We start from the raw sequence: 24,993 nt of genomic DNA, 5'->3' as shown, positions 1-24,993 counted from the left end.
CTTGAGTCTATTTTATTGACCGCTCGCTCAGGTCTCTGAAGAGTGAAAAAGGTAGAAGGAATCTTTTAGGAGTATATAGAAATGCTATGCGTACACCGGGATTTCTTTTTCTCTGTACAGTCGTATCAACTTTAGATTATACTTGAATTAAAGTAAGGGAGGATGGTTAAATATCTAGGGGTTCTTTACCTTTATCAGTAGTACAATTTCGTCTTGAAATCTCTCTCTCTCTCAGGCGAAGATAGGGATGAAGGGATGGAATACGATTTTATATAGTAGACAGCGAATCGAAAAAGGGCGGATACGCCAAGGTGTTTTTCACCACTGTTTTCCACCCATTCTTTCTCGTAAGTATTTTATCCCCCACATCCCCCCTTATCTTCCTTCCGTACATTTGGGATGTTATATATAAGGCTATCCATTGTCTTAATTCCACTATTCCTTTACCCCTCTCTCTCTCTTTCATCTTTCTAATCTTTTTATACAAGACCATTATTAATTTGATATATATATAGAATTTTTTCTCCTCGGTCGCGGTTATGATAATATTAAGTAGGGAGATCTTGATGCTCCTAATGATATTCTCCGGGCATTTTTTTTTATCCCTTACTTCATTCTTTCTGGGATTCGTTTTCCGCCTCTTTTCACGCGACTATACGCTAAGGGGCACAGCCCGGTGATATCATGAATTTAATTGAATATTTCGCGAATATTTATTATGGAAAATGTCACTCAAGATTCAAGATACTTTGTAGGATTAACATTAGCAACTGCATGCGCTTCTCAGCCATTGTCTTTGCAAATTAGTGGGTGTTGCGTTGATGTGGACGTCATTGAGGCTTAGGTCTTGGTGTATTTTCAGGGCAGTAGTGAGATTAGATACTCTTATTGGAATTGAACGCACGCATTCTTGGTTATATAAGTTTTGACTGTCGCTATCTCGTTTCTCAGGGATATTTTTATACATTCCTTTCGGATTATGGCTGTGGCGTTGGGTAAGGAATGAGGGTAAGGAAGAGTGCCGGAGTCTGAGTCGAGCTGCGAGGTCTCGCGAGTGTCACCGCGATGGCGGTGACGGTGGCGGCTTTCCGACTGCTTTCACCCCGAGATCGTTGACGTTCTTAGTTGTATTATTATTTTTTCGTCTCTGCCATTCTGGCACGCGGTAGTCGTCGAGCCGCTGGGCGTAAAAAAGAACATTCGGTTGACTGACAAAATGCTTCTGGGACCACTATACCGAGAGGAGGAGAAATGTGTCGTAAAAATTGTTGCTCTTGCTAATCAGTTTCGATTTAAGTGTCGCGACTAGAGAGACAGCTGCTTATAACTTACGTAACCTTTTTTATTCCCCAACGTTTCCCTTGGCACTCCCCGAGGCGGCCAAATAGCTTAGATATACAAAGTTTATTTCATTTCACTTTCTTATAAATGTAGATTCCCATGAATTTAATTCTAAACTATCTCTGCCAAAGAGTATACACTTGAAAAATCCTGGGAAAAAAATCCAGTATACCCTGGATGCTGGCATTCCAAAATCAAAGCAATCTTCGTCGCCATAACTCTCAACTTTTCAACCAATTGGGTGACATTCTGCCTATAATGACAGAGGAATGACTTGTGCGGGCCGGGGCGACCATCTTCAGTGTGAGATGAGCTGTTTGTTTCAGAACCTTTTTTTTCTCTCCTTCTCTTTCCATGTAGCCTAAAAAACTTGTCACAAATTACAAATCTGTTTTGACTACACGAACGTTCGACATCATACATGTTTACGCGACTCCCAAACGTATGTTGACAAGGGCTAAAGTGTTGAGTTTGTAAAAATTAGGCCTTACGGAATTAAGCGGTATAGACTCTTTGGCAATATTTTGTAAAAATCTAACCTCTGTAGTGTTTGTTTTGATGCATGCATTTCTTCAAGGCATCTTTTGACAAGTAGCGAGGCGAGGGGTATAAGTAAAATGGTTTAAATTGTGGGCATATAGAGTGAAGAAGCAGTGGCGTATATGTACTGTCTTTCTGTCAGTCAGAAAAGAGTGGCGTTTTATTGTGGGTTTTCGGAAAACCCCTTATATACTCTGACCGTTTTTTACCTCACACTGAAACCAGAACTAAATCAAAGTCCCCTCTTTCGTAGGGTGTTGTGTCAGGGTCTCAGGGTGATACGAAGGATGCATGCAACTGTGGTCGTGCGAGGAATAGGGGGTTCATCTCGCCACCGAAAGCCCCGATATCTTCCATTAGTGGATTTTTCTTTCGTCTTTCTTTTTAAAGTTCTTGGGTAAAAAAGGGGGTGAACGGTGAGAGGGTATTTTTATTTGAAGATAGGCCTGATGTCTAGAGGAAAAGTGAAGTGGCGCAGCTATGAAGAAAAAGGTTGGGGAGAAGAACTTAGGCAGCTTCTACTGTATAGACGTGGACACGAAGAATTTCGTCCCATGCTTGCCATAGCACGGAATGTTTTTTTTTTTTAACTTACACTCGAGAACTGTGCATGCACGCATGCGTTGCTCTTCTACGCTCTCTTCATCTTTCGATATATTTTCTTCTTTATCTTGAAACCAAAATGGTGGCGTTTCTTTCGTGCCTATTCACACCCCTTTTAGTTTAGCGAGAGGGCTAGGTTAAGGCCAGAAAGAGAAATTGTCAGAAGGCGAAGAAAAAATAACATTCCTTCTTCTTCTTTTCTTCTTCTTCTTATACTTCTACTCTTCAAGTCCGCCTCTTTCCGCTCGCTGCATGGTGTTGGAATCTGCGAGGTGGGGGGAAGCAAGCTTTATAGGATGGATATTGGAGTAGTTGATAACGTTGGTTGGCGGATAGGGGTCATGGAAAAGGTTGACCACGTGCGTTTTGGTTAGGCCACAAACTGGAGGTTTGACCTCAACAACCCTGACCTTTTTTCTCTCTCTCTTCTCTTTCCTTCTTATTTTTCTTGACTTTTACGTTTGGGATACGCTCAATCTTCGCTCACTTTAGCTACTCTAGCGGTAGTTGTACTATATCCCCGGACTCTGAAAGCCAATTTTGTCTTCGGGACCATTTATAATGACTTTTTCGTGTGAGAACATTACCGCATTCTGGTATAATCAGACGTGACTCTTTAACGCCGTTTCCAACTATTACCTCGCTCCTCTATCATTTCTCTCTCTCTCTCTCTAGCCTGCTATGCCTTAGCGGTAATTGTCCTTATACCGTTTTCTCCACAGTTTTCAGAGCTTCGTAATGTTAAGTTTTAAGCCCGAGAAGATTCTCTCTCTCTGGGTGATATTTCAGGGCTAACTGCCAAGTTAATATCTTTTACATAATTAACTTTTTCTCCCTCCTATTTCCCTAACCCGCTCTCTACTTATACCTTCTTCAGTAAAGGCCAGCCTAGTACGTCTCCCGGTAGCCGTCGCCAGCCGCTTTGCTCGCATATTTGCAATGATAATGTAATACCTCTCGCTCTCTTCTGGTGTGTGGCCACTTTTATCAACTATATGCTAATTAGATCTCTTCTTTTTTATATAGCTAATATTTTTATTAAACGGTTTTCCACGAAATTTTGGGGATGTTTAGAGCCTAAGGGTTGAATTCGAGTTGGCTTTCACTTTAAATGAGTATGGGTGACGTTTCATTAAGTGTGTGAAAATTTTAAAACCCTTTAATGGGTCTAGTTCTATCGCATATTTAAATATCTAAGCGGTTCTTAACCCTAATAAATATTAATTTGTATTCATACCTAATAATAAGCTCGACTGTCACGTGAAAGTCTTTATTAATTTAGGTATATAACAAACAGGTGCGTGCGCTTTTCATTGTAACAGGTGCTATGATAGAGACGAGTCAGGTGTAATTTCAAAAACGTATTTATTATCCCCTCGGTTTGTTTTCTCTTTCATTTCGATGATAAATTACGCTTACGGGGTCAAACTAAAAAACCTATTGTTTATTTTAAAAGATTTATCATTTGACTCTCCTTTGTTTTACTTTAAAGTTCTTTATCCGTTGTGGTTTTTCAATTCACTTTAAAAAATAATATTACATTGTAAGACACTTGAACGTCAAATCGCGTTAAATATTTTAACCTGACCGATAAAAAGTGACACCGAACGGAAATCACAGAGGCCCTAGTCCAGCTCTTCATTCGACCCTAAAGACGATTCATGCCCCATGCATCTTTCCAAAGTTTCAATCCACGATTAGACCCAAATAATTACATTACCTCCATCACTATACACTTATTTAGAGAAAGAGAATATTTCTTTTCCCGAGCTAGAAAATTATCCCCGTCCAGAAAACAATGAATTATACGCCCAGGTATCTAATATCCGGACAGTTCATACCCCCCCCCCGCTCCATTTTATACCTTCCCCAATCTGTCCTCGTTGAGGAAAAGAAGAGAAAGTGATATTCCTGCACCGTAGCTGTCTCTGTGTAATCTTTTCTTTTTTTATATATAAGAAGAAAACAAAGGAGGAATGAAGGGAGAAAATAGCGATGCTTGGATAGAAGTCATCATCATTAACGCGAACCTATGTACTCTAGAAGCCCTTGGTCGATGCTACCTACTGTACCATCTTAGTGATTAGATTCCTTACGTGAAAAGAGAAAGAAAAGATCCAATACTATATAGTCCTTGGGAAAACATATATACCGAAATTGAGAATGACCTCTTAGTAAGAAGTTATACTGCAGTACAATATTGACGTTCATAACGTGGGTGGTGGTGATAGAACGAAACTGAACTTGCCTCGGCTCTGCGATGGATAGATACAAATTAAACGTCAACTCGTAATTATATTTATAACTGGAACTTTTTTATAAACCAACACAACCCAACCCCCTTCGATTGTATCGTTGTTCGTTTCAAGTCCAAAATTCTCTTTGCGTCAAGTTAGTTGATTAGTGTTAATGACATCAAGATATAAGTGGGGAAGAGTTAAGCGTGGTACGTGTCGTACGTTCCAAGTGAAACGATCGGACGTGTAACGTGCAAGACCGGCTATTATTCTTAATTTCGTTTTGTTACGATACGATATATATATACGATTGGGCATTGAGGTCCCATCCTCTTTTTTCTTGGATGTTTGGGCCTTGCCAGCCCTTCATACAGACCCCGTTATTTCGATATCGGATCTTGGCGGGATGGAGAAATCGATGATTTAGCGTTGTGTATGTGTCTCTCTCTCTCCCTTTCATCCTCCCTCTCCCATCACCAATTTTTTCATCTTCCTGTACATAAGAAAAGGGCAAGGAAGATGGGGTATGGATACCATTTTTTTTATATTTATTGCCGTAACATGTCCGTGATTGATTGGGGAGTATGGGGGTGATAGCCTGAATTTATTTAATTCTTCATCGAATATTGAATTTAATCATCTCTGGAATAGTTGACAAATATTGAAGTTTAATCTTAGTTGTGGTTTTTATTTACATTTGAAGGCAAATTCTTCAATACTTCTCCTATTCTGCGAGTGCAAACTTTGCTCTTTTTTGTGTCTATAAGTTATTAATGCCTTAGAGATAGTAAATAATTCGACATTCTTGTTGAAATTGAAATGACTCTCGCTGATAGCTATGAGGAACATTTTGCGTCCGAAAAGGGCTGCCTAGCTCAAGTATACGTCCATGTAATGGATTATGATAGATAGGATTAATCGCTTATATTTTTATTACCGCAATAACCCTCGCTTTTCTCTTAAATATCGCGCCCCCGTAATATTTTCTTCATCCGGTTTTTTTTTCTTTCTTTCTTTCTTTTTTAGCCCTAAGAATGTCTAAGAAAGGTCCCTATTCTCCCATATACGAGAAAAGGATTATTTTAATATAAGCAAATGACAAGGGGGTAATCTAGGACGTCTATCTCTATTCGTAGCTTGATTGAGGCGTCTCTTTTTCTCCAGACAGGAACCGATACCATAACTAGGAATCCACAATGGCGCATATACCCTATGCTGCGTTGTGTGGGGTAAAAGAGGGATAGGGTTCAAGCTCCTTGTATGATGGGATCTGCCGTAACAGCGGCGGTTTGAATTTTCCTGTATTCTTATTGGGTTTTAGAAAATCCTACAGTAGCTACAAAAACTACTGCATTTCCTGTCGTTGCCATGACAACAATGATTCCCTAATGACAACAATTTTACAATAGTCGAAAATAAAAAATGGATGCCTCAGCGAGCGAGTCGGTGAATGACAGTAATTATGTTTTTTCTCTTTTAAAAACTGCCATAAATCTAACAGTAGCTCAGATTGACGATTTAGAAGTAATTGATTTTAATGACGATAAAGTTTTGCGTACTCGCTCGCTTATAATTTCGCGAAAACGTTGGGTTCATTTACCGCGCAATCCGAAGCCTAGGCTTAGCTACAATAACATTCAAGATTTCGATGAATGGAGTGAATTAAATTCATACATAAATCCTGTGCGGATAGTGATATCAGCGACTACCCTCAACGCCAGTCTGCAAATTTTCGGAATTGAAAAGGAAAGAATAGGGCCAATTATCAAACTCTCCAACGCTGATAATGAAGAACGCAAATGTGAAGTATGCCCTAGCTTAATTCCTTTATTGCAAAAAGTATCATCGTATGGACTGTACCGCCTTTGTGAGGGATTTACAGAAGATGAACTGTCCTTAAATGAACCGGAAAGTAGCCAGCCAAATTCTTTGGTTATTTTTAAATTGCCGTTTTATCGGATGGAGTCTCCTAATTGTACAAAATTGATACTACCTGGTCAATCAAAAGATAAATTATTTTGCCAAAAGTGTTCTTTTTGGTTGTCCAAACACTGTGCTCGTAACAAGACTAAACGAAAACTATCACAAGCTAGAGAAACTGAACCAGGCGATAATACATGCACACCAAAAAAAATCAAACGGCTAAAAACTGATGAGCGATCACGAAGAGCCATTGCTTATTTAACACCAAGGAGCTCAAAAAAAAGGATTTCGAACATAATAAAAAGAAATAAAAGCCTCAAACAGAAAGTTTCATCGCTAGAAATTAAACTTTCAAAACAGAAGATAGTCTTGTCGGAGCAACAAAATAAAGAGATGTCACAGTTAGTCAAAACGATAGTGAATGATCCGGAGTTAACGAAGAATCTAGATGATATCGTGAAAGAAAGTGGAGACTTGCAAGTAACGCGTGCTATGAAACAAGTGTGGAACGCTGATAGGCATAGGGTTCATCAAGAGCAAACCCAGGCGTTTTTTAAAGATCAAATTAAAAACAGTAGGTATTTGAAAACTATTCTGACTTCTTTTTATTAAAATACTCCTCTTTTATGTAGAAATAGGAGCTAAGGGAAATTCATGGTCGATGATCTCTTATCGCTTAGCTCTGGCCGTGTATGTTCGCAGTCCCGCTGCCTTTTCCGCTTTGCAGTCATTCAACATACTAAAATTACCTAGTGAAAGCTCTTTAAAAATTTTTACCACCGCCAGACTCCAAAAACCAGGGATGAACAATGATTACATCGAAGATCAAGCAGCGCTTTATAAAAGTTTGAAGGAAGAACAAAAGAAAAAGGGGCTGAGTGAACCTCGAGGTGCTGGTGTTTTGGTGTTTGATGAAGTGCGGGTGATCTCTAAAATTATGTGGAACTCAAGCAATAATGAGCTCCAAGGTTTATCAATGAGACCAGAGGAATATGGAATGCTTACAGACATTTACGCAAGTCTGAAAGGTGACGAAGATTCCCAGAAAGCCACGGATTATATTTTGCAATTTTACTGGCGTGATGCGTCATTTCACTTTGACGTAATGGGTCCCTACATCACGTCTACTGGACCAATTAAAAAAGATGTAATATTAAATTGGTATTGCAAATATTTAAGTATTTTAAATTTGTTTTCTTGTTTTATACAGGCCCTAATCGGTTGCATTTTTGACGTCATTCAGCTCTTTGAATTAAATGACTTCCAAGTAAGAGCCCTAGTTTGTGACGGTGCTTCAACCAACTTAAGCGTCATTAAGGAATTAATGTGTGTAAAAGGCTGTTTTGGATACGAAGTTGATGAATTTGGATGCCGTAACCATGATATCAAACCATCATTTCAACATCCGTTTAAGCCTTTCCGTAAAATACACTTCATAATCTGTCCTTCGCATCAAGTATGATAACTGATTCTTTCCGACACTATAAATACTTAATGAATTCCTGACTGTACTGTATTGCATTTCTCTTTAGCTTAAAAGTATGATAGCGGCGCTTTACTCATCTAAACCCAAAGGCTCTAAACTTTTTGAAATTGAATCAATTCAATTTGGATGGAATGCTATTTTGCAAGTTTACAATGAAGAAATTGCCCGATCTAAAAGAGGGGAGGCCAGGAGAGTTAAGGGATTAATTAAATCATTTGTGGAGAGAGACTCTTGGACGAGGTTAAACGTGAAACCGGCCAAGATTATGCAGGTAGCTTGCGCGAAGATGTTTTAATTAAGTTAACTCTTCGCTTGAGGATGACTCTTGAGAAGTGTTTGTTCTCAGGCGGAGGATTCTTTAATAACGGGGAACATCAACCGATTTTTACCAATTTTTGTACTAATTATAAGACTTCTCTGCATATAGAAACAAAAAAAAATTTCGAAATAATTAATGGGATCAATAAAAAACATTTGATTTTCCTCTTTATCCTCCCTTTAAAAAAAACCTGACATTTTATAATTTTCCTAACAGCAAGAACAGATGCTTACTGCTCTTATAAGCATTGCGCAACCAGAAAATAAGCCCCCGCCTCCTAATGCTGATGAGATATTGATGACAAGAGAGTACCTTCGTCATACTAAAATGATTTTCGAGGATGGATTATTGTGCAACAACAAAGGGGTAGAATTGTCTGATCATTCTGTAGTTGAGTCAATGATGGCTGGCTACACCTTCTTCAAGAATTGGCTCGATGGAATTTTAGGTGAGGTAGTTTGAAATTGGGAATGAAAATCCGTTTAAAATATGAAACAAATTATTTTCCCAAAAACAGATGCCGATAGCGAATTCCAACCTGACTCTCCATCCCAAAAGAAATTTTTATCCTGGCAAACCTGGGATTTATTGCGAGTCACTGTTTTTGGATTCATTAATTTTGCCAATGATTTCCTCAGTGATTATCCGGATAATTTTATCTTGCCTGTGCGAATTAATGGCAGTGCCATTGAAAGTGTTTTTGGGCAAATGCGGTATTCCACAGCTAGTAAATTATCAGGAACAAACTACGCTCATGCCCAAAGAAACCTCATCATGAAAAAAGACATTCATGGTCAAAAAACCAAAGACCAATACAGGGGAGTTCCTCTTGCCATCGCTGAACTGGATTTGAAAAAAAAATTGAAAGACTCAAAAAAGAAAGAAAAAAACGAATAATATCTTGAACTTTGGCTGATTAAACCTTTTTTATTACACATAAAATCACAAGTTCAATTTCTTTGGAGGCTTAGTGTTTCTCTTTGCTCGACTAGAAAATACAAGTTTAGGGCTTGCAAGTTTCATAAACCTGGGAGGTTGTTCACTGTGAGTTGCCAATTGTGCCTTTGAAACAGTGTGCGCTCTTCTTGAACTAGGAACTGGGGATATCACAGTTTGCAAAGTAGGGAGTGTTTGACTCTTTGTCAGGGTTTCGTTATTATCACAATCTTTATCATCACGTGAGGTAATCCTCGCTGTTTTTTTTTTTTGGATGGCACAAGGAATCTTAGCACTTCTCTTGCGTCGACTAGAAAGTTGCGTATGCTTCTTTTTTAACGGAGTTAGTTGACTGTGACTAGTCAGCTGTTTATTCAAATGTGAGAGCTCCAAACTTGAATTAGTGACGGCAGGGGATATCACAGATGGCGAAATAGGGAGTGTTTGACTCTTTGATAGGGTTTGGTCATTATCACAATCTTTATCATCACACGAGGTAATCCTCGCTGTTTTTTTTGGTATGGCACAAGGAATTTTAGCACTTCTCTTGCCTCGACTAGAAAATAAATTTCTAGGGATTGCTGGTTGCGTATTCTTCTTTTTTATCGGAGTTAGTTGACCGTGATTAGTCAGCTGTTTATTCGAATGTGAGAGCCCCAAACCTGAATTAGTGACTGCAGGGGTTATCACAGTTGGCGAAATAGGGAGTGATTGACTTTTTGGCGTGGCTTGGACATTATCACAGTTTTTCCCATCACATAAGGCGGGTTTTTTAAGGGTGGCACATACTTCAATTGTTTTCAGGCCTTTGGTAGCTCTCTTTTTAGTTGTTACTTTTTTAATTGCCAATGGCTTTGTTTTGGTTTTTGTGGGTTTGACTTTACAAGGTAGAGTTTCATTTGATTTATTTTTTGGATTTGAGTATTTTTTCTTTGATTTTTTAGTGGTATTAAGTTGAAATAACTCATCCCTGAGCATTGCACCTCCCTTTCCTAAACTCTTGTTTTCATTGTCTTTAAAATGAGAGTGGACTAGATCACCAAAGCGAGCGTTCATCATTTTTTTTATTAATTTCCTCCCAAATTCCTCGATTAGAGGATCATTTGGTACGAGTGTCCTTAGTTCTTTAAAAAGAACTTGTTGTAGTTCGAAATTTTCTGTCACGTTGGGCCAGATAGCCTATAAAATTAAACCAAATATTTGATAAATTTCATTATTTTACCAGGTTGATGAAAATATACATAGTTAAATAAATTATAAGTCCAAGTTTGAACTAAGAGTGAGTATTCACAATAGTGAAATGGGATAAGGAGATTTAATATACAGGATATCCGCGTGATATGCTTAATATCCCTTAAATTTCTACGAGCGATTACTTACTCGTAGTTTGAATTTTGGAGAGAAATTTATTTAATAGTCCATTGGGTTTTGTAATTAAGCATTTCTAGTTTACTAACCGTGAGATCTTTACGTGAAAGTGAGTTGAAATGATGTTTGACTAAACAATCAAAGAAAAATAGGAACTTGCTAAACTGCGGTTTCAGGAAGTACAAAAAGCCCTTATCTCTAGATTTCAGATCATTTGGTAAGTTATCTCCCTTCTCGTCTGGTTTGAGGTATATTTTTTTGACAATCTTGAGCATGAGTAACGCCTTCCCCCTTTTGGTTGGCTGAGTTAGCTCTTTTTCAAATTTTCTTTGCAATAAGCAAAGCCCACCTCCACCTAATGAAATTAGCCGGCTATCAAGATCTTTGAAGTCTAAAAATAACCCAAAACATTATTTGTTTGCAAGCCTTACTTAATTATTAACATTAGACACTAACTTGGAACGTCAGACTCTTCAAATTTAAAAGGCTCAAATTCAGTGGCTTTTTTGTTAAATTCTTCCATAAAAACTGAAGACATGCGGATCAGATATTCTAGCACTCCTCTAGCCAGCAGATGAAATACATCCACAAAGTCTTTTTGCGGTATGCCTAAGAAATTCTGGTCTGCCCACAATAGAATTAAGCATTCCATAACATTGTTGTCAACCTGAGTGACTTCATCTAGGGAATATTATCAACATCTTATTAATATAGGCCTAGTCTTAATTTATGTTTACGGCATAATTCATTTTAAAGTTTATACCGTTAGATTCCATTTCTAATTCCAAATTGCACAGTATTGTCTCACGCAAATCATCTTTCGTTGCTCCTACAGATACTCTGTCTATAAACGCAAAAATGTAATAATTTTCGAGGAACAATCAAAGGACTATTAAGTAGTGTACTTACATTTTGCTAAGACCTTATCTACAAACTGGAGAGATTTTTCCAAAATATAGGAGTTCGTGGCATACCACTCCCTTAAAAATGATGCTTTCTTTTTATTTCCGCAATAATTTTTAATGCATTTTTGCCAAAGCGCTTTACTCAAATTTTCGAAGTCCCTAAGCCTTGTCTTGATAGAGGCTAAAGCGATTTGAACCTCAGTTTTTAAATTGAAAATTCCGTTTTCAAGTGAATTGTTAGCTTCAAAAATTACAGTCTCTAACACAACTTGATTTAATTTCCCTTCAATTATCTTCAAAATTTTATTTTTTTCTTTGACCGACATTCTTCTAGAATAAGATGGAAACTTAGAAGAACGTTTCTACAGCAGCTGAGCCGACACACACACGCGATTTCCGGTACTACAGTTCCAACTGTAGGAGGGAAAAAAATCTACTGCATATACGCTTCTCATGACGTCATAACTGACGTTTTCGAAGCGTCAATTAGGCCCAGCCCCCTTTTACCCCAATCATTACCTCACAAAACGGCCCAATTATGGATTCCAAGTTATGGTATCGGTTCCTGCTCCAGACAATAAGGGCCCGAATGTTTGCCATATTTTCTCGTGATGGTTTACACGCGTTACATTGTAGCAGCCTTTTTTCCTATAAAGGAATCGTTAGGCTCCCGTAGTAATTTGTCTCCCGAATACGCACGCAATTTTTGGTCCCGTTTTATTTATCTTCTCTTTTTTATGGATAGGTGGTCTTTTATGGGATTCCTTTTTCATTTTCCTCTCTCAGTATCGAGACCTAACGGAACATAATATCTTTTTGTTATTCTTACTGATTATTCCGATTGACCTAGAAGCTAGCGTCGCTCGCAAATAGTCCGGCAAAACGATTTTTGTTGTCCTAGAAACGTCGAGGATTTTGACTTTCTTTTTTGGCTTGCTAAACAATTTCGCTTTTTCATTCGCCGCTTTTCCGTTCCTCCACCCCCCCCCCTTATCCTCTATATTGACGTCCATTAATGTCTAGAGTGTGTACCGAAAAGCTTAAGTCGTACCTATTTGTTGGCTCTTAGAGATAAGGCGGCCTCTTTATTTTTAATCTTTTTGATAGGGTCGCGACCCGGGATTCTCGTACGAGGAGTAATATCTTTATTCGAAGCCGTCTAACCATTTTTCTCTCTTTTGTTTTTCCTTGACAGGTACGACAAACGACGACTTTTTTCGTTGACGGGAAGATAATTTGGATGTATCAAAGTCTGTCATCACGCGACGACTTCTCCGAAAGGACGAAGCGGACGAACGCGTCATTCGAAGCCGTATTCTCCGTCCATGAATCGTGTTAAATAAAGCGTCTTGGTCATCGCCGAAACGCCTGGCGACGACATGTCGCGCAGCCCCACCGTTGACGGGTCGCCTCCCTTTAAAAACGCTCGTCTAAGAACTAGAGACTTTACGGTAGTTTCAAACGGTGGTAGGAACTCGACCCCAAAAATCACCGTGAAGAGTGCCAATCGCGTAGTTCCATTTGACTGGTTTCTATGGTTAGTATTAATGCTAGGAGGCACGGCGGTAGTACAGTGCGCGGCCATCACGTACGTGGCTCCGGACGACTGCGAATGGTCGTTCATGAACGATTCGACGACGGACGTGGCTTTAACGTGCCGACTACAGAATGTCCGATCACCGCCGGCCGGAACGGGTTCTTCGAATTCGGACGCCACCAACTTCTCGTTGATTCAACCGTTACACACGACGTCTCTCAACATTCAGTGCGAACCGGTGCTTTTCCAGAGTCGCCTCTCGAACGGCTCTCTCTCGCATCTGAGACATTTGAAAGCCTTGGGTTTCGAACATTGCAAGTTTTCCGACGTCCCCGATGGGGCTTTCGTCGGTCTCTCGGAGTTGCGTAATTTAACGCTACGCACTTACAACCACGAATGGCAAGAGGGCTTGTCGTTACAACTTGGCGCCCAGAGTCTGTCTCGACTAAGTCACTTGGAGAGGTTAGATCTCTCCTCGAACAATATCTTCCAGTTGCCCGAATTCCTATTTTGCGGCTTGTCTAAACTTAAACTGCTGAACCTTTCGAGGAACAGCGTTTTGGACGGCGGACTAGTCGGCTTGAATGGGGTTGACGAAAGCAAGGGTGGTCGCCCTTGCCTACAGGAGCTGAGGAGGCTGGACCTCTCGGCCAACATGATCAAACACCTGAAAAGGGGAGAGTTTGTCCGTTTGCACAACTTACAAGCCCTCTTTCTGCAAAGAAACGACTTAGCCGAAGTTTCGGAGGCGGCCCTGGAGGGTTTACGTCGGCTGCAAGTACTCGACCTATCCGGTAATCGGCTGCCGGAACTGCCAACTCATTTCTTCCACTCGACTCCCGACATTCGAGACTTGTACCTACAAAATAATAGCTTGAGCAAACTACCATCAGGTGTTTTTCGCGGACTCCAGCAGCTTCTGGTCATGAATCTGAGTCGAAATAGCATCGCGAGCGATTCGGTCAGCGTGGAACTCTTCGCCGACCTGATTCGTTTGGTCATTCTCGATTTAAGTCATAATAACATCGGCTATATCAACTCCTCGACCTTTCAGTCGCAGTACAGTCTACAAATGCTCTACTTAAGCCATAACCAAATCTCTTCCATCGCGGACAACGCTTTCGCACCTCTCTATAACCTTCACACTTTGGACATGTCGGCCAACCTTCTCAAACACTTGGACGTTTACACTTTCAACGGCCTATACGTTTTAAATTATTTATCTCTGCAAAGAAACACCCTAGAAACCATCCACCCGGACGCCTTTCGAAACTGCAGCAGCGTCAAAACCCTTCTCCTGGCCGACAATAAACTGACCGCCTCTCCCTCCGCCGTTTCCTCCATGCAGTTTTTAAGAGAGTTGGACATATCCGGTAACAAAATAACTAAGTTAAGCAATACTTCGTTCTTGGGTTTGAAGCAACTGCAGAGGCTGGGTGCCTCTGACAACCGAATTGGCAATCTTAGCCGAGGAACGTTTCGAGACTTGCCTTCTTTAAAAAGGCTGGATTTATCCCGAAATCTTATTCAAGGTTTGGAACACGGATTATTCGACGACGCTCCCGAAATCATTTCAATCGACCTGCAAGAGAATCTTTTAACCGATATCAACGGCCTATTTATGAACCTGAGGTCGATGGAAACCCTAAACGTCTCCGGAAATAAGATCACTTGGTTCGATTACGCCCTGATACCCACCGAGTTAAAGAAATTGGATCTACACGATAACTCGGTCGAGACCTTAGGAAACTATTTCGAACTGGAAGGAGTCTTACATCTGAGATGGTTGGACGCTTCTAATAACCTCATGGGCGAAATTAATCCAGTCTCCTTCCCAAATAAGATCGAATCGATTCTAGTTCGCGGAAACCGAATAAGAATCGTCCATCCCTTCTCTTTTATGTCCAAGTCGAATCTGAGCGTCGTCGATTTGAGAGATAATCAGTTACGTAACGTCGACATGAACTCGTTCCGTTTAAAAACGTGGCCGGTCACGCATCAATTACCGGCATTTTTCGTCTCGGGGAATCCCTTTTTCTGCGACTGCACCATGGAATGGTTACAAAGAATAAATGATCTATTAGACGAGACGCGTCAGTACCCCAAAATCGGTGATCTAGAGAAAACCGAGTGTCGATTACCCTTCGCGCGAAGTCGACCCATCGTACCCCTTTCTTCAGCCAATTCCTCGGACTTCCTGTGCCGCTACAAAAGTCATTGTTTCGCGTTGTGTCATTGCTGCGATTTCGACGCGTGCGACTGCGAAATGGTTTGCCCAGAAAATTGCACTTGCTACTACGACCAAACCTGGAATACGAATATCGTTGACTGTAGTTCGCGCCAATTTTCCATCATGCCTCATCCCGTGCCAATGGACGTCACGCATTTATTCTTGGACGGTAATTACCTGCCCCAGTTGACAAGTCACGCTTTTATCGGAAGGAAGAATATGCAAGTTCTATTCTTAAACAACAGCAACATTATCAACATTAATAACAGAACGTTTAACGGTCTTCAAGGGATTAAGGTAATTAAACGTTTTCTTTTTACTAGTCTGTATATCTTGGGTACTTCTACGAAATTGACATATTTTTATATCAGTTTTGTATATGATTTAATTTAAAGTTGGGTTCTCGCCTATTTTTTCGTCATAGATCATGCATTTGGAGCATAATAAACTGACTGTATTGCACGGCTTCGAGTTCGAGAATCTGTCGCTTCTCCAAGAAGTGTACCTTTCTTACAACAAAATTCATTCTTTGAGCAACAACTCTTTCGTGTCTCTACGTTCTTTGCGAGTTTTGCACTTGGACCATAATCTCATCGGTCTCTTTCAAATTTGGAACCTAAACACCAACACTTTGCTGGGTGATTTGAGGTTAGGCGGCAATCCTTGGAGTTGCAATTGCAATTTTATGGAAGATTTCCAGGAGTGGGTGCAAAGCTACGGAAGCGGCACTGTTATGGATGCCGAGAATATAAGGTAAAGTTCTCTCTTTCTCTCTCTTGGGAATTTAATAATAAACTATTAGCGCGCACCTGTATGGAGGGGGAGTGATGATTATACCCGGTATTTACCAAGGTATTTCTATCTGTTTCGTCCGTCAGGTGTTATCGAGATTCGGGAGGAACGTCTCACGAACTGGAGGATAAAAACGCGGGCCCCTACCTCGTGACCTTTTCGCCGTCCACCTGTTCGAACAACACGGCGGGTGGCGCGACCGGAGGGGCTCGAGGGGCCGCCAACGGGAATAGCGGAAGCGCCAAGTACTTCCCCAGCGTCTTTAATCGCGACTTGGTGCCCGTCGTCATCGTGGCCCCTTGTCTTCTGGTCATCGTCATCCTGTGCTCCGTCTTGCTCTGCGTTTACCGGAAGGAACTGAAAGTGTGGCTGTACAGCAAGTACGGGGTGCGGCTTTTTCGCAAGCATCACCGCTACAGCCCGGATAGCGAGAAACTCTTCGACGCTTTCGTCTCGTACTGCAAGAAGGACGAGGCTTTCGTGGCGCAAATGTTGGCGCCCGAATTGGAAGAGTGCGTGTACGCCTCCCGAGGAGGTCCCGGCGGTCACGTCGGAGGTGGACTACCTTCGTTTCGTTTGTGCCTTCGTTATCGCGATTTGCCGGTAGCCGGCTACGTGGCCGAGGCCATTCAAGAGGCCATCGAGTGCAGCCATCGGACTCTCTTCGTACTCTCCGAGCAGTTCCTCCGCAGCGAGTGGTGCCGCTTCGAGTTGAAGACGGCCCACCACGAGGCCCAAACCAACCGGAAACACCGGCTGGTGGCCGTGGTCCTGGACAAAATATCCTTCAAGGATTTGGACCCGGACGCGCGTCTCTGCTTGCGATCTTCCACCATCATCCACTGGGGCGACCGACGTTTCTGGGAAAAACTAAGGTATGCCATGCCGGAAGGACGCGAAAAATCGAGTACCAGTAACGGTCGCGGACCCGGTCAGACCCACAGGGGTCACCAAAGGCACCGGGACATGATCGTGGGCGCGGGAGTCACCGGTGGCGGAGTAGTGAGTACGCATTGCGCGATGATGATGGACCAATCGTCCAATAACGTCAAATTAGTTTGACGGGCGCGATTCCCGCCCCCCTCACAATCCTTTCTTTCGAGAAAATTAAGCCCGTCGTGCCGCGGACGCTTAGTTTCCGTTGTTTTTTCCTATTAATAAGAAATCCAAAAACGTTGGGTGTCGCTTTTTGTATAGAAATGTATCATAGCGAAATGACGGAAGCGGAGAAATGTTAAATTTTTTAAACAAAGTCTAGTGGTTTCCGTAAAAGGAACGAGAAAAATAGTGAGGCTTTAACCCCCCATCCCCAATACTATAAAAAAAAACCCCAATCCCCTTCTGAATAGCCATCGCGTTAATTTTAATGGTAATATTTTTATATTAATTTAAAAGGTCGCCAGAGACAATTTTAAAATCGTCAATATACACCGGTAAGCTTAGATTTTATTTTTTCACAGCTAATTACTATTTTTTTCTTGAACCTATTTAATTATTAGACGACTATATCCTTTTCTTTAACTTCTTAATTTCAATTTTACCCAACCGAAGCTAGTTTGAAAACCAAAATTAAAATGCTTTTACGTCGTTCTTATAAACGGTTTTCCCCGGTATTTTAATGAAATACAATTATATTTAAACCATTTCCTTCTAAACAACAAAGAACCAAGACAAAAGGCGAATGTCTTCTCTTTTTTTTGTACATGTATTTATAAGAAAAAACAAAAACCTCCGATTTTTTGCTTTTAAAACAAAAACAAAAAAGTTAAAAAGGACATGGACAAAGAAAAAACATTTTTTAATTTTTCCCATCAAAGTATCAAAAGTATTTTTGATATTTGATGGTAATTATTTGAACTATATATAATTTAAAAAAAAAACAAAAACATAAAAAATTAACCAAAATCGTTAAAGTGCTAAAAAGTGTTTGCGCGCTTTTTTCGATTTTTGGCAACGTATGTGATGTGTGAGTGCTCTTTAGAAGAGAAAGTGACAAAACTATAAACAAAAAACATTAAAAGTAAAATTATTAATTTTATTTGATTTATTAGGCCCGAAACGTTAAAAATTTCGATGGAGCAAAACTACGTATATATATATAGGTAAAAAACAAAACGGCTTTAAAAACAAAATAATAAAAAAAAATATACAAAAAACGCTCTATGAGATAACCTAATTAATATTTAACTCTTTCTTCAGTTGTAGAATGAATGTGTGCATCTATTTTTCATAAAAGGAAAAATACAAACCTATGTAAAAATGACCAGAATTCTCGATTTTTGACTGTTTCTTTCGATCATTTTACCCTAAAACGGAAATCGTTCATATTTTGAACGAGGGGACGAAAAACATCTTCTATTTTTTGTGCGAAAGTAAATGGAGGCCTATCAAAGATTTCAGAGAAAAACATGGAAAACTCAAATCAACGATTCGCCCTCTTCGAAATCGACGGATTTCTTCTTTAATGCATTTTCTATTGATTTGTTTTCATCATTTTTCAACTAGGAATTTTTCTCTTAAATGCACGAGTGTTGTTTTCGAGAGAAATAGAGAAGATCCATTAATACAGAAGAAGTAAGAAATTAAGAATGGGTAAATTTCAATACATTTTAGTGGTGAGGATATAGTAAATTTAATCGTTGGAACTAGTGTTGGGCCCAAACCGATGTGCTTTTAACCGATATATCGGTTCGAACTTAATTTACAGATATATCGGTTAAAAATCGGTCCATATCGGTTGATAATCGATGCATATCGGTTAGTAATCGGTCTATATTAGTAAAAAATCGGTCGATGTCGGCTTCATTGGGTTAAAAAAATCGGTTAGTTTAAAGTATTGGCTCATATCGGTTTATAATCGGACCATATCGGTTTATAATCGGACCATATCGGTTGATAATCGGTCAATATCAATTAGTAATCGGTGTCGATATCGGTAAAAAATCTGTCGATATCAGTATCATTGTGTTAAAAATCAGTATCGGTTCCAGTAAAACTTCGATATCGGCCATCACTTCTCTGCTCACTTAATAACCTCTATAGCAGTTTATTCTTGGGAAACGTAAATCAATTCTGGCTGTATCTTTAACGTTTGATGATAAAAAAAAAATCCAAAATACCCCAAGGGTTCAATTTAAATATTTCGTCTAGAAAATCACGACGCCGGCAGAGAAAGAGCCAGTTCTCGCCTTCTATACCTAGACAACATTAAAAAAAAAAAAAAAAGAAATCCTGAACGAAATTTTCCAACTCCCTATCCGAAAAATTGTTAACAACCTTTAGATGATAAGAAATTTTGGGAAATTCTCCACGGACGATTGTAATTCGCGCTCCCTTCTTTGGACTTAAAAAAAAAATCAAAAGAAAAAGGATGATGTACTATTAAGAAGGATACGGGCCCGCGCTCCGAATTATTTGCACAGGTGAATCGGAAGGAGAGAAGAAATATTTTTCGTTTATATATATGTGTATAAGAAAAACGGTACTGATCTTCTCACGAATACGCTATTTTTCTCCCTACAGGCCTAAAATTTCTCGCTTAAAAATCAACTGTACCCCCCTGGTGCATGAAGAAATATTTGTCTGAGAACCTCTGCTGCCATGCGTGGTAGGAGTATGTGTATTAGTAGGCGTATATCTCAAGAACAGCTTTCTTCTTCGTAACTTCTCACGAGAAGCTGTATGCGCGTGAATATCGAGGTTAGTTAGTCTAGCTGGTCGCAACAGTTTAAAATTAGCCAAGCTCAAAATTCCAGCATCCCAATGTTGCCCCTCTCACTCTCTCTTTGGTGTTTGCTCGAAAAAATGCCTGTTTTCGTTTCAACCTCCCCTCTTTAACTATTCTACTTGTTTATTGCTCAAAAACATTTTTAAATCTCTTCCGACTCTCATCCTTCAAAAGTGGATTTCTAGTATAGAAAAATAGAGAGGTGTTTTAAAGAAAAGTGTGTTTGTTCGTTCAAGTTAAGACGCAACCAAAACCAATGCCTTTTCGTATACAGTATTCACTATTAGTCTTAACTTGATATATCAAGTTGGTAAAAATACTTTTACCGAACAGCAATCCTTCAAAATTGGCTGTCTGTCTTAGTTGTAAATGGTAGAAAAGTGGGCGGAGGAAATTTTAAAATGTTTTTAGCCAGTACTAGGTTAAGGGATAACCTAAATTAGTCACTTTAGGCTTAGATGTCTAGCCACATTCCCTCCTTCTCCCAATTTGCACTTAGTGGTGGTTAGAAAAGGCTACGCTTTAGCTATTCCCATACCCTCTGTACCACCCTGCCTAACTATACTTCTAGTCTTCTATTGAAAAAGCTAATTCAAAACTCCTTTCTCATTTCATTTTGTTCGTAATTGGTACCGCATGCCGCCTGCCTTTTCTCTGCGGCGCGTTTTGTCTTTCAAGATAGCCAATTTTCTCCGATCTCCTCTCCTTTACCGAAAGATACTCCTTATACGTTGGTATGGAAAGGAGAATCTTAATTTCCAATTAATTCCCCAAGTCCTTTTCTCAATTTGGGACGGTTTCGAATTCTTTTCCCTAAATTTTCTCCCATTACCTTTTCACGTTAACCAGATGAAATTTACAAGGAGAAATCCGAAATACCAACGGAATTAAATGTGAGAAAAGGGATAGCCACCAATTACTCCAGGAATCTCCAGCTCGGTATTTTTATTGATTTTCCCCTTGAAAGTATAGGGACAAAAGGGGAACTACCAATTAAAAGGAAAGAATGACTAAATTTTCGTCTCTAATTTAAGAAGGAAAAGACGGACAATACTATATAGCTTTAAGTAGACAAGATGTTCCCTAAAACTCTCTCTATCTGCGATGATACTTTGGTTTGAACTAAAGTGGAACTAGACCAGGTCGAAAGCACCCTTAATCAGCATTTGTTCAATTATTCGAGTTTAAGGGGATAGCGAGTAACCGTGGCTCGTAGATTCAATGGAGATTTCTTTCTTTGCCATACGCTTGGAAACTGTGGATGAAGAGAAAGGGGTTCTGTAGGCGATAATCTTTCAACTATTTCTAGCTACACGCACTTTATTCTTACAGTCACTAATCCATCTCGTACGTTGAAATATCTTCCTAGATCTCTTTACGTACGGTTACGTCTATCCAATCCTTGACTGTCCCCGATGCCGGATAATTCCGGTGAAAGGTTTTAATAGAATGGGGGTATTCAGATCGTACCATTCCTGCCAGCTGAAGACGGGTTGATGGCCCACAATAGCTAAATTAGAAAAGACGGTGCGCGTGGTACCGAATGACAAATGGCTCGACGGTCGGTCTTCCCCATCCCTAAATTTTCCTTTTCTCTCCGTGTCCCTCTCTCTCAGCTGGCAGTCCTGTGTTTTAAAAATTCACCAGAAAGGCCGGCGAAGTAAGGGGGCGACTTAATTCCAAATCCCCTGTTTTATCCTATTATGAAAAGAGAATGGTAAGTACAAAAGAGTCGCCGACAGAAACTTAAACGAACGATGGATGGATTGACTTTTGAATTGCGTTTCTACGCCGTTTTAACATGCCCTTAATCGCGGATGAAAGTCAATATAGGTTCTAAGAATTGACTGGGGGGAGGCGAGGACACAGTTTTTTTCTTTCCTGGACTGAGCTCAGTGCCGAATAAGACGCGGAACATTGAAACCAAAGTCTGCCTCTCCCTCGTTTTTCAAATAACCAGTGTCAGGTAATATCAGGCCAAGATTTAGTCTTAATAGTGGGATGGGTAACAAACATGATGATGATGTAACGGTAGGATGACATGAGAATTTGGGGGTAATTTTTGCTAAAAGTTTTCCTCCTTTTATAACCTCCCTTGTTTAAAATTTTAAGAAGACGCGTTAGTACTTAACATTTTTAGATTTTAGTCAGAGCTAAATTTTCAATCATTGCCCACCTCGATTGACGTTTCCTCTCTCTCTCTCTCTGTTAGGATTCTTAGGAAAAAGAGCGAGCTTATGTCTTCCAAGAGGGATGGTTCAGTGACGGTAACACGTGGGGAGGCCGCGACTGACTTCGTGGAATGAAAAAATAATATATGAAGTAAATGAAAATCTTTAAGGGATTCTAGTATCGCACCAGGGTCATCTTTTTGCTACTCCGGGGCTACTTCATCCGTCCAGAACCTAGCACAAAATCGCCCCCCCCCTCCCAAGCGATCGCCCCTGGTCTGAAAAATGGCTCGAAGACGAGTCAAACCACCCTCCGTTAAAGTTAAAAGGGACGGCAGATTAAGGTTGGAATGCGAAAGATTCCTTATCCCTTGTAAATGGTTTCTATTTTTCCTTTATCAGATGGGTTACCTCTCTAGCCTGGTACCGTGGAAAGAGAAGATATATTATAACCACCGTGAACGATTAGAATGCTTAGTCCGGTTTCGCTAAATCGTGCGTGCTAAAAGTGCCCCGTCTCACTGCGGTTTTTCAGCCACCAATCGCGACTCTCATCCCTTGGCAGCGTTACCATCTTCTACTTCAGACTCGAAATAGATTACCCCGAAGAGACCATTCGCATCCACAGATATCAAACGCCTGATTTACACCTTGAAGTGTCTTTTATTATCTTCCAGTTAATCCACTTTTTAGATACCATTATGAAGTCATATTCATTTCGTATTAACGCCAGTTAAGTTCATAATCTACTGACAAGAGGTAAGGGTGAAAGGTATATCTGTGGGTTTGACTTTTGGCGAGCCCCGATATATTTTTTTCCCACGCGTTTTTCTTAGCTCGGCTTTGCTATCTTCTTGTAGATTCCCCACCCGGTACAGGGATCAACTCACCCTAAAGGGAAGAAGCGAAAAGTATAGCGTAATAAGACTCGCGGGAGGGGTGTATACAGGAGGGATGGGTTCCGCCGTAGATCCCCTAGAGGCTAAAATCAAACCGGAATCTATTACCATCCTCCAAGAATATTGGTCATCGCCTTAGGATTATCGTAACGCGGTTATTCATCACTCGCAGGGAACGATATCGGTAAATATTCATAAAGTTATTAAACGAATACTTTCAAGTATCAGAATTTAAAAACGAATTTCTCTTTTCTCCCTTTTCATCCCGTTCATCTTTACATGTTGCTATATGTATTAACGGAGACCCCTTAGACCGGTGCATATACTATAAATTATATTAAAACCCATCTAGATTTGAGAAAGAGAGAGAGAGAGAGAGAGATGGGTGTTAGGGAGATATTTCTTTTATTTTTTAAATACCTCAGGGGTATTTTTTTCTTCATACATACGGATTTGAAGGGATCTTTTTTTTTTCTTGCCTTAATTTGGAATTTAGAAGATTTCGTGGCTAGGAAGTTGGAATAGAAGACAGACACTCAATACGTTTTTAAACGTTTTCAAACTAAGAAGTGACTACCATCTCATAACAAAACCAGTTTTTCCTTCAAATACCGCGTCCATTTCAAGACTGCGAATGAAACGGTCGTGTGATATAGATAAACCTGTAATGTACTTATGTACATTTGTGTTCCGCGTACTTGGCCTTTAACTTGTTTTCCTGATTAGAGCATTTTTATTCGGATCTATTAATTCTAGGGAATCTTACTCACTTATTCACTCACGAAATCTATCGGTAGTATTTTTTCTACGTAGAAATGTATATTTTTCTACAATGTTTCCTTTCTAGAGAAGCTATCATATAGTGAAGTGATCGATCCCGGATTTACAACACTCTTGATGTAGCTTTATTGGGTGGATGGGGAGACGATTTCAAATTTGGATGGGAGACGTACGAGAGACCAATTATGAAAAATTTAAAAACCATTTATTATTTTTCTTTTTTTTTTCTTCGGCAATGTTCGAAACCTGAAATATCTCAAATGACAGGTAAGTTTTATACATTTTACCAAGGAATCTCTGAGGCAAAGGCAAACTAATACGGGGAATAAATGTGTATGTTTTCAATATTATCAGGGGTAAATAACGAAAGGAGTTAGAGACGCTAGCTTCCGTAGTGTAGAATACAGTGGGACCTTGAAATGTCATAGAATTTGTAACTAACGTAGTGCCATCTTTGGAACTGTATTGTAAATAAGACCATTACCTTAAAAGTTTTGCCTTAAAATCTCGCGCCGCAAGGTATTCTGGGTAAAGTAAAATGGCGGGTGTCGATGTTGTGAAGTCGTCTCATAAATCAACCCAATATAATTATTATATTCAATCGCGAGTAAATAGCGATTTAAAGAAGAAAGATAAGTCAACAATTTGCAATTTGAAGCCAGGGAAATCCTCAAAATGTGATCAAACTTGTTTTGCCATAAGTGCGCGGTTACAGAGTCGGCCCATTGAGCCAAGGCTTAGTGGGAACTGTGGGATCAGGATCATCGACTGTATCTGTGACTATAGAAATTAAAACAACTAAAACTGTATTGAAGGATGCAAAAACGACATTTAATTCCATTTCATTATCGAATAAGGAATTTACCAACTTTAAAGTTCCATGTTTCTAATTCAAGTGCACCTTAATGAATAAACTTTACTCTAAGCCTAATTGTCACTCAGTCGTAAGCAGACGAACACTAGCAGACGAATACTAGCAGACGAATACTAGCAGACAGGAGAAAATCGATATCCCAGCATGCCTTTCGAATCTTTGCTGCCACGCTATTGGTTGGAAAATATCATACTTATTTTGAATTATAGGCGGCGCGACCGAGGCGTTTTCTCTTTTCTGTGTCTACGTTTGAAAGTCCCACTGTATTCTACACTACGGAAGCCACTGTCTCTAACTCCTTTCGTTATTTACCCCTGATATTATA

General features: G+C 39.9%; 3 protein-coding genes across 6 annotated transcripts in view; 2 read left to right on the top strand and 1 right to left on the bottom strand.

Moving 5' to 3' along the window:
* The window catches only part of LOC149661754 (toll-like receptor Tollo), a 182,084-nt gene extending 163,598 nt beyond the window's left edge, over positions 1–18,486 (top strand). The window contains exons 6-8 of the mRNA XM_089843680.1: positions 12,854–15,722; positions 15,850–16,178; positions 16,304–18,486. Coding sequence (XP_089699806.1) covers positions 13,038–15,722; positions 15,850–16,178; positions 16,304–17,279 — 3,990 coding nt within the window. The 5' untranslated portion in view covers positions 12,854–13,037 and the 3' untranslated portion in view covers positions 17,280–18,486. The remainder of the gene's footprint in view (positions 1–12,853; positions 15,723–15,849; positions 16,179–16,303) is intronic.
* On the top strand, positions 5,892–9,391 carry LOC149661756 (uncharacterized). 2 transcript variants are annotated; one of them, XM_089843690.1, is made up of 7 exons: positions 5,892–7,218; positions 7,277–7,334; positions 7,431–7,791; positions 7,855–8,100; positions 8,177–8,401; positions 8,666–8,897; positions 8,967–9,391. In XM_089843690.1, exons 1-7 carry the CDS (start codon positions 6,144–6,146, stop codon positions 9,344–9,346), a joined length of 2,577 nt encoding a protein of 858 aa, XP_089699816.1. In that variant the 5' UTR covers positions 5,892–6,143; the 3' UTR covers positions 9,347–9,391. The 2 variants fall into 2 exon arrangements, with proteins under 2 accessions (XP_089699816.1, XP_089699815.1); XM_089843689.1 differs by having other exon boundaries at positions 7,277–7,791.
* Positions 9,346–12,224, bottom strand: LOC149661755 (uncharacterized). Of its 3 annotated transcripts, none has more exons than XM_089843702.1 (6): positions 12,178–12,224; positions 11,663–12,072; positions 11,517–11,597; positions 11,210–11,434; positions 10,843–11,144; positions 9,346–10,564 (listed from the first exon to the last, which is right to left on the bottom strand). In XM_089843702.1, exons 2-6 carry the CDS (start codon positions 11,982–11,984, stop codon positions 9,392–9,394), a joined length of 2,103 nt encoding a protein of 700 aa, XP_089699828.1. In that variant the 5' UTR covers positions 11,985–12,072; positions 12,178–12,224; the 3' UTR covers positions 9,346–9,391. The 3 variants fall into 3 exon arrangements, with proteins under 3 accessions (XP_089699828.1, XP_089699829.1, XP_089699827.1); XM_089843703.1 differs by lacking the exon at positions 12,178–12,224 and having other exon boundaries at positions 11,663–11,733; positions 11,801–11,938; XM_089843701.1 differs by having other exon boundaries at positions 11,663–12,221.
* Positions 18,487–24,993: the final 6,507 nt, after the last annotated feature.

Source organism: Phalangium opilio, unplaced genomic scaffold (assembly GCF_054372755.1).
Source record: "Phalangium opilio isolate 3A_F unplaced genomic scaffold, DU_Popi_V2 ptg000070l_1, whole genome shotgun sequence".
In the NCBI taxonomy this organism is placed as follows: Eukaryota; Metazoa; Arthropoda; class Arachnida; order Opiliones; family Phalangiidae; genus Phalangium; species Phalangium opilio.
The sequence above is the reverse complement of the archived record's forward strand: the minus strand, read 5'-3'. Positions and strand labels throughout refer to the sequence as shown.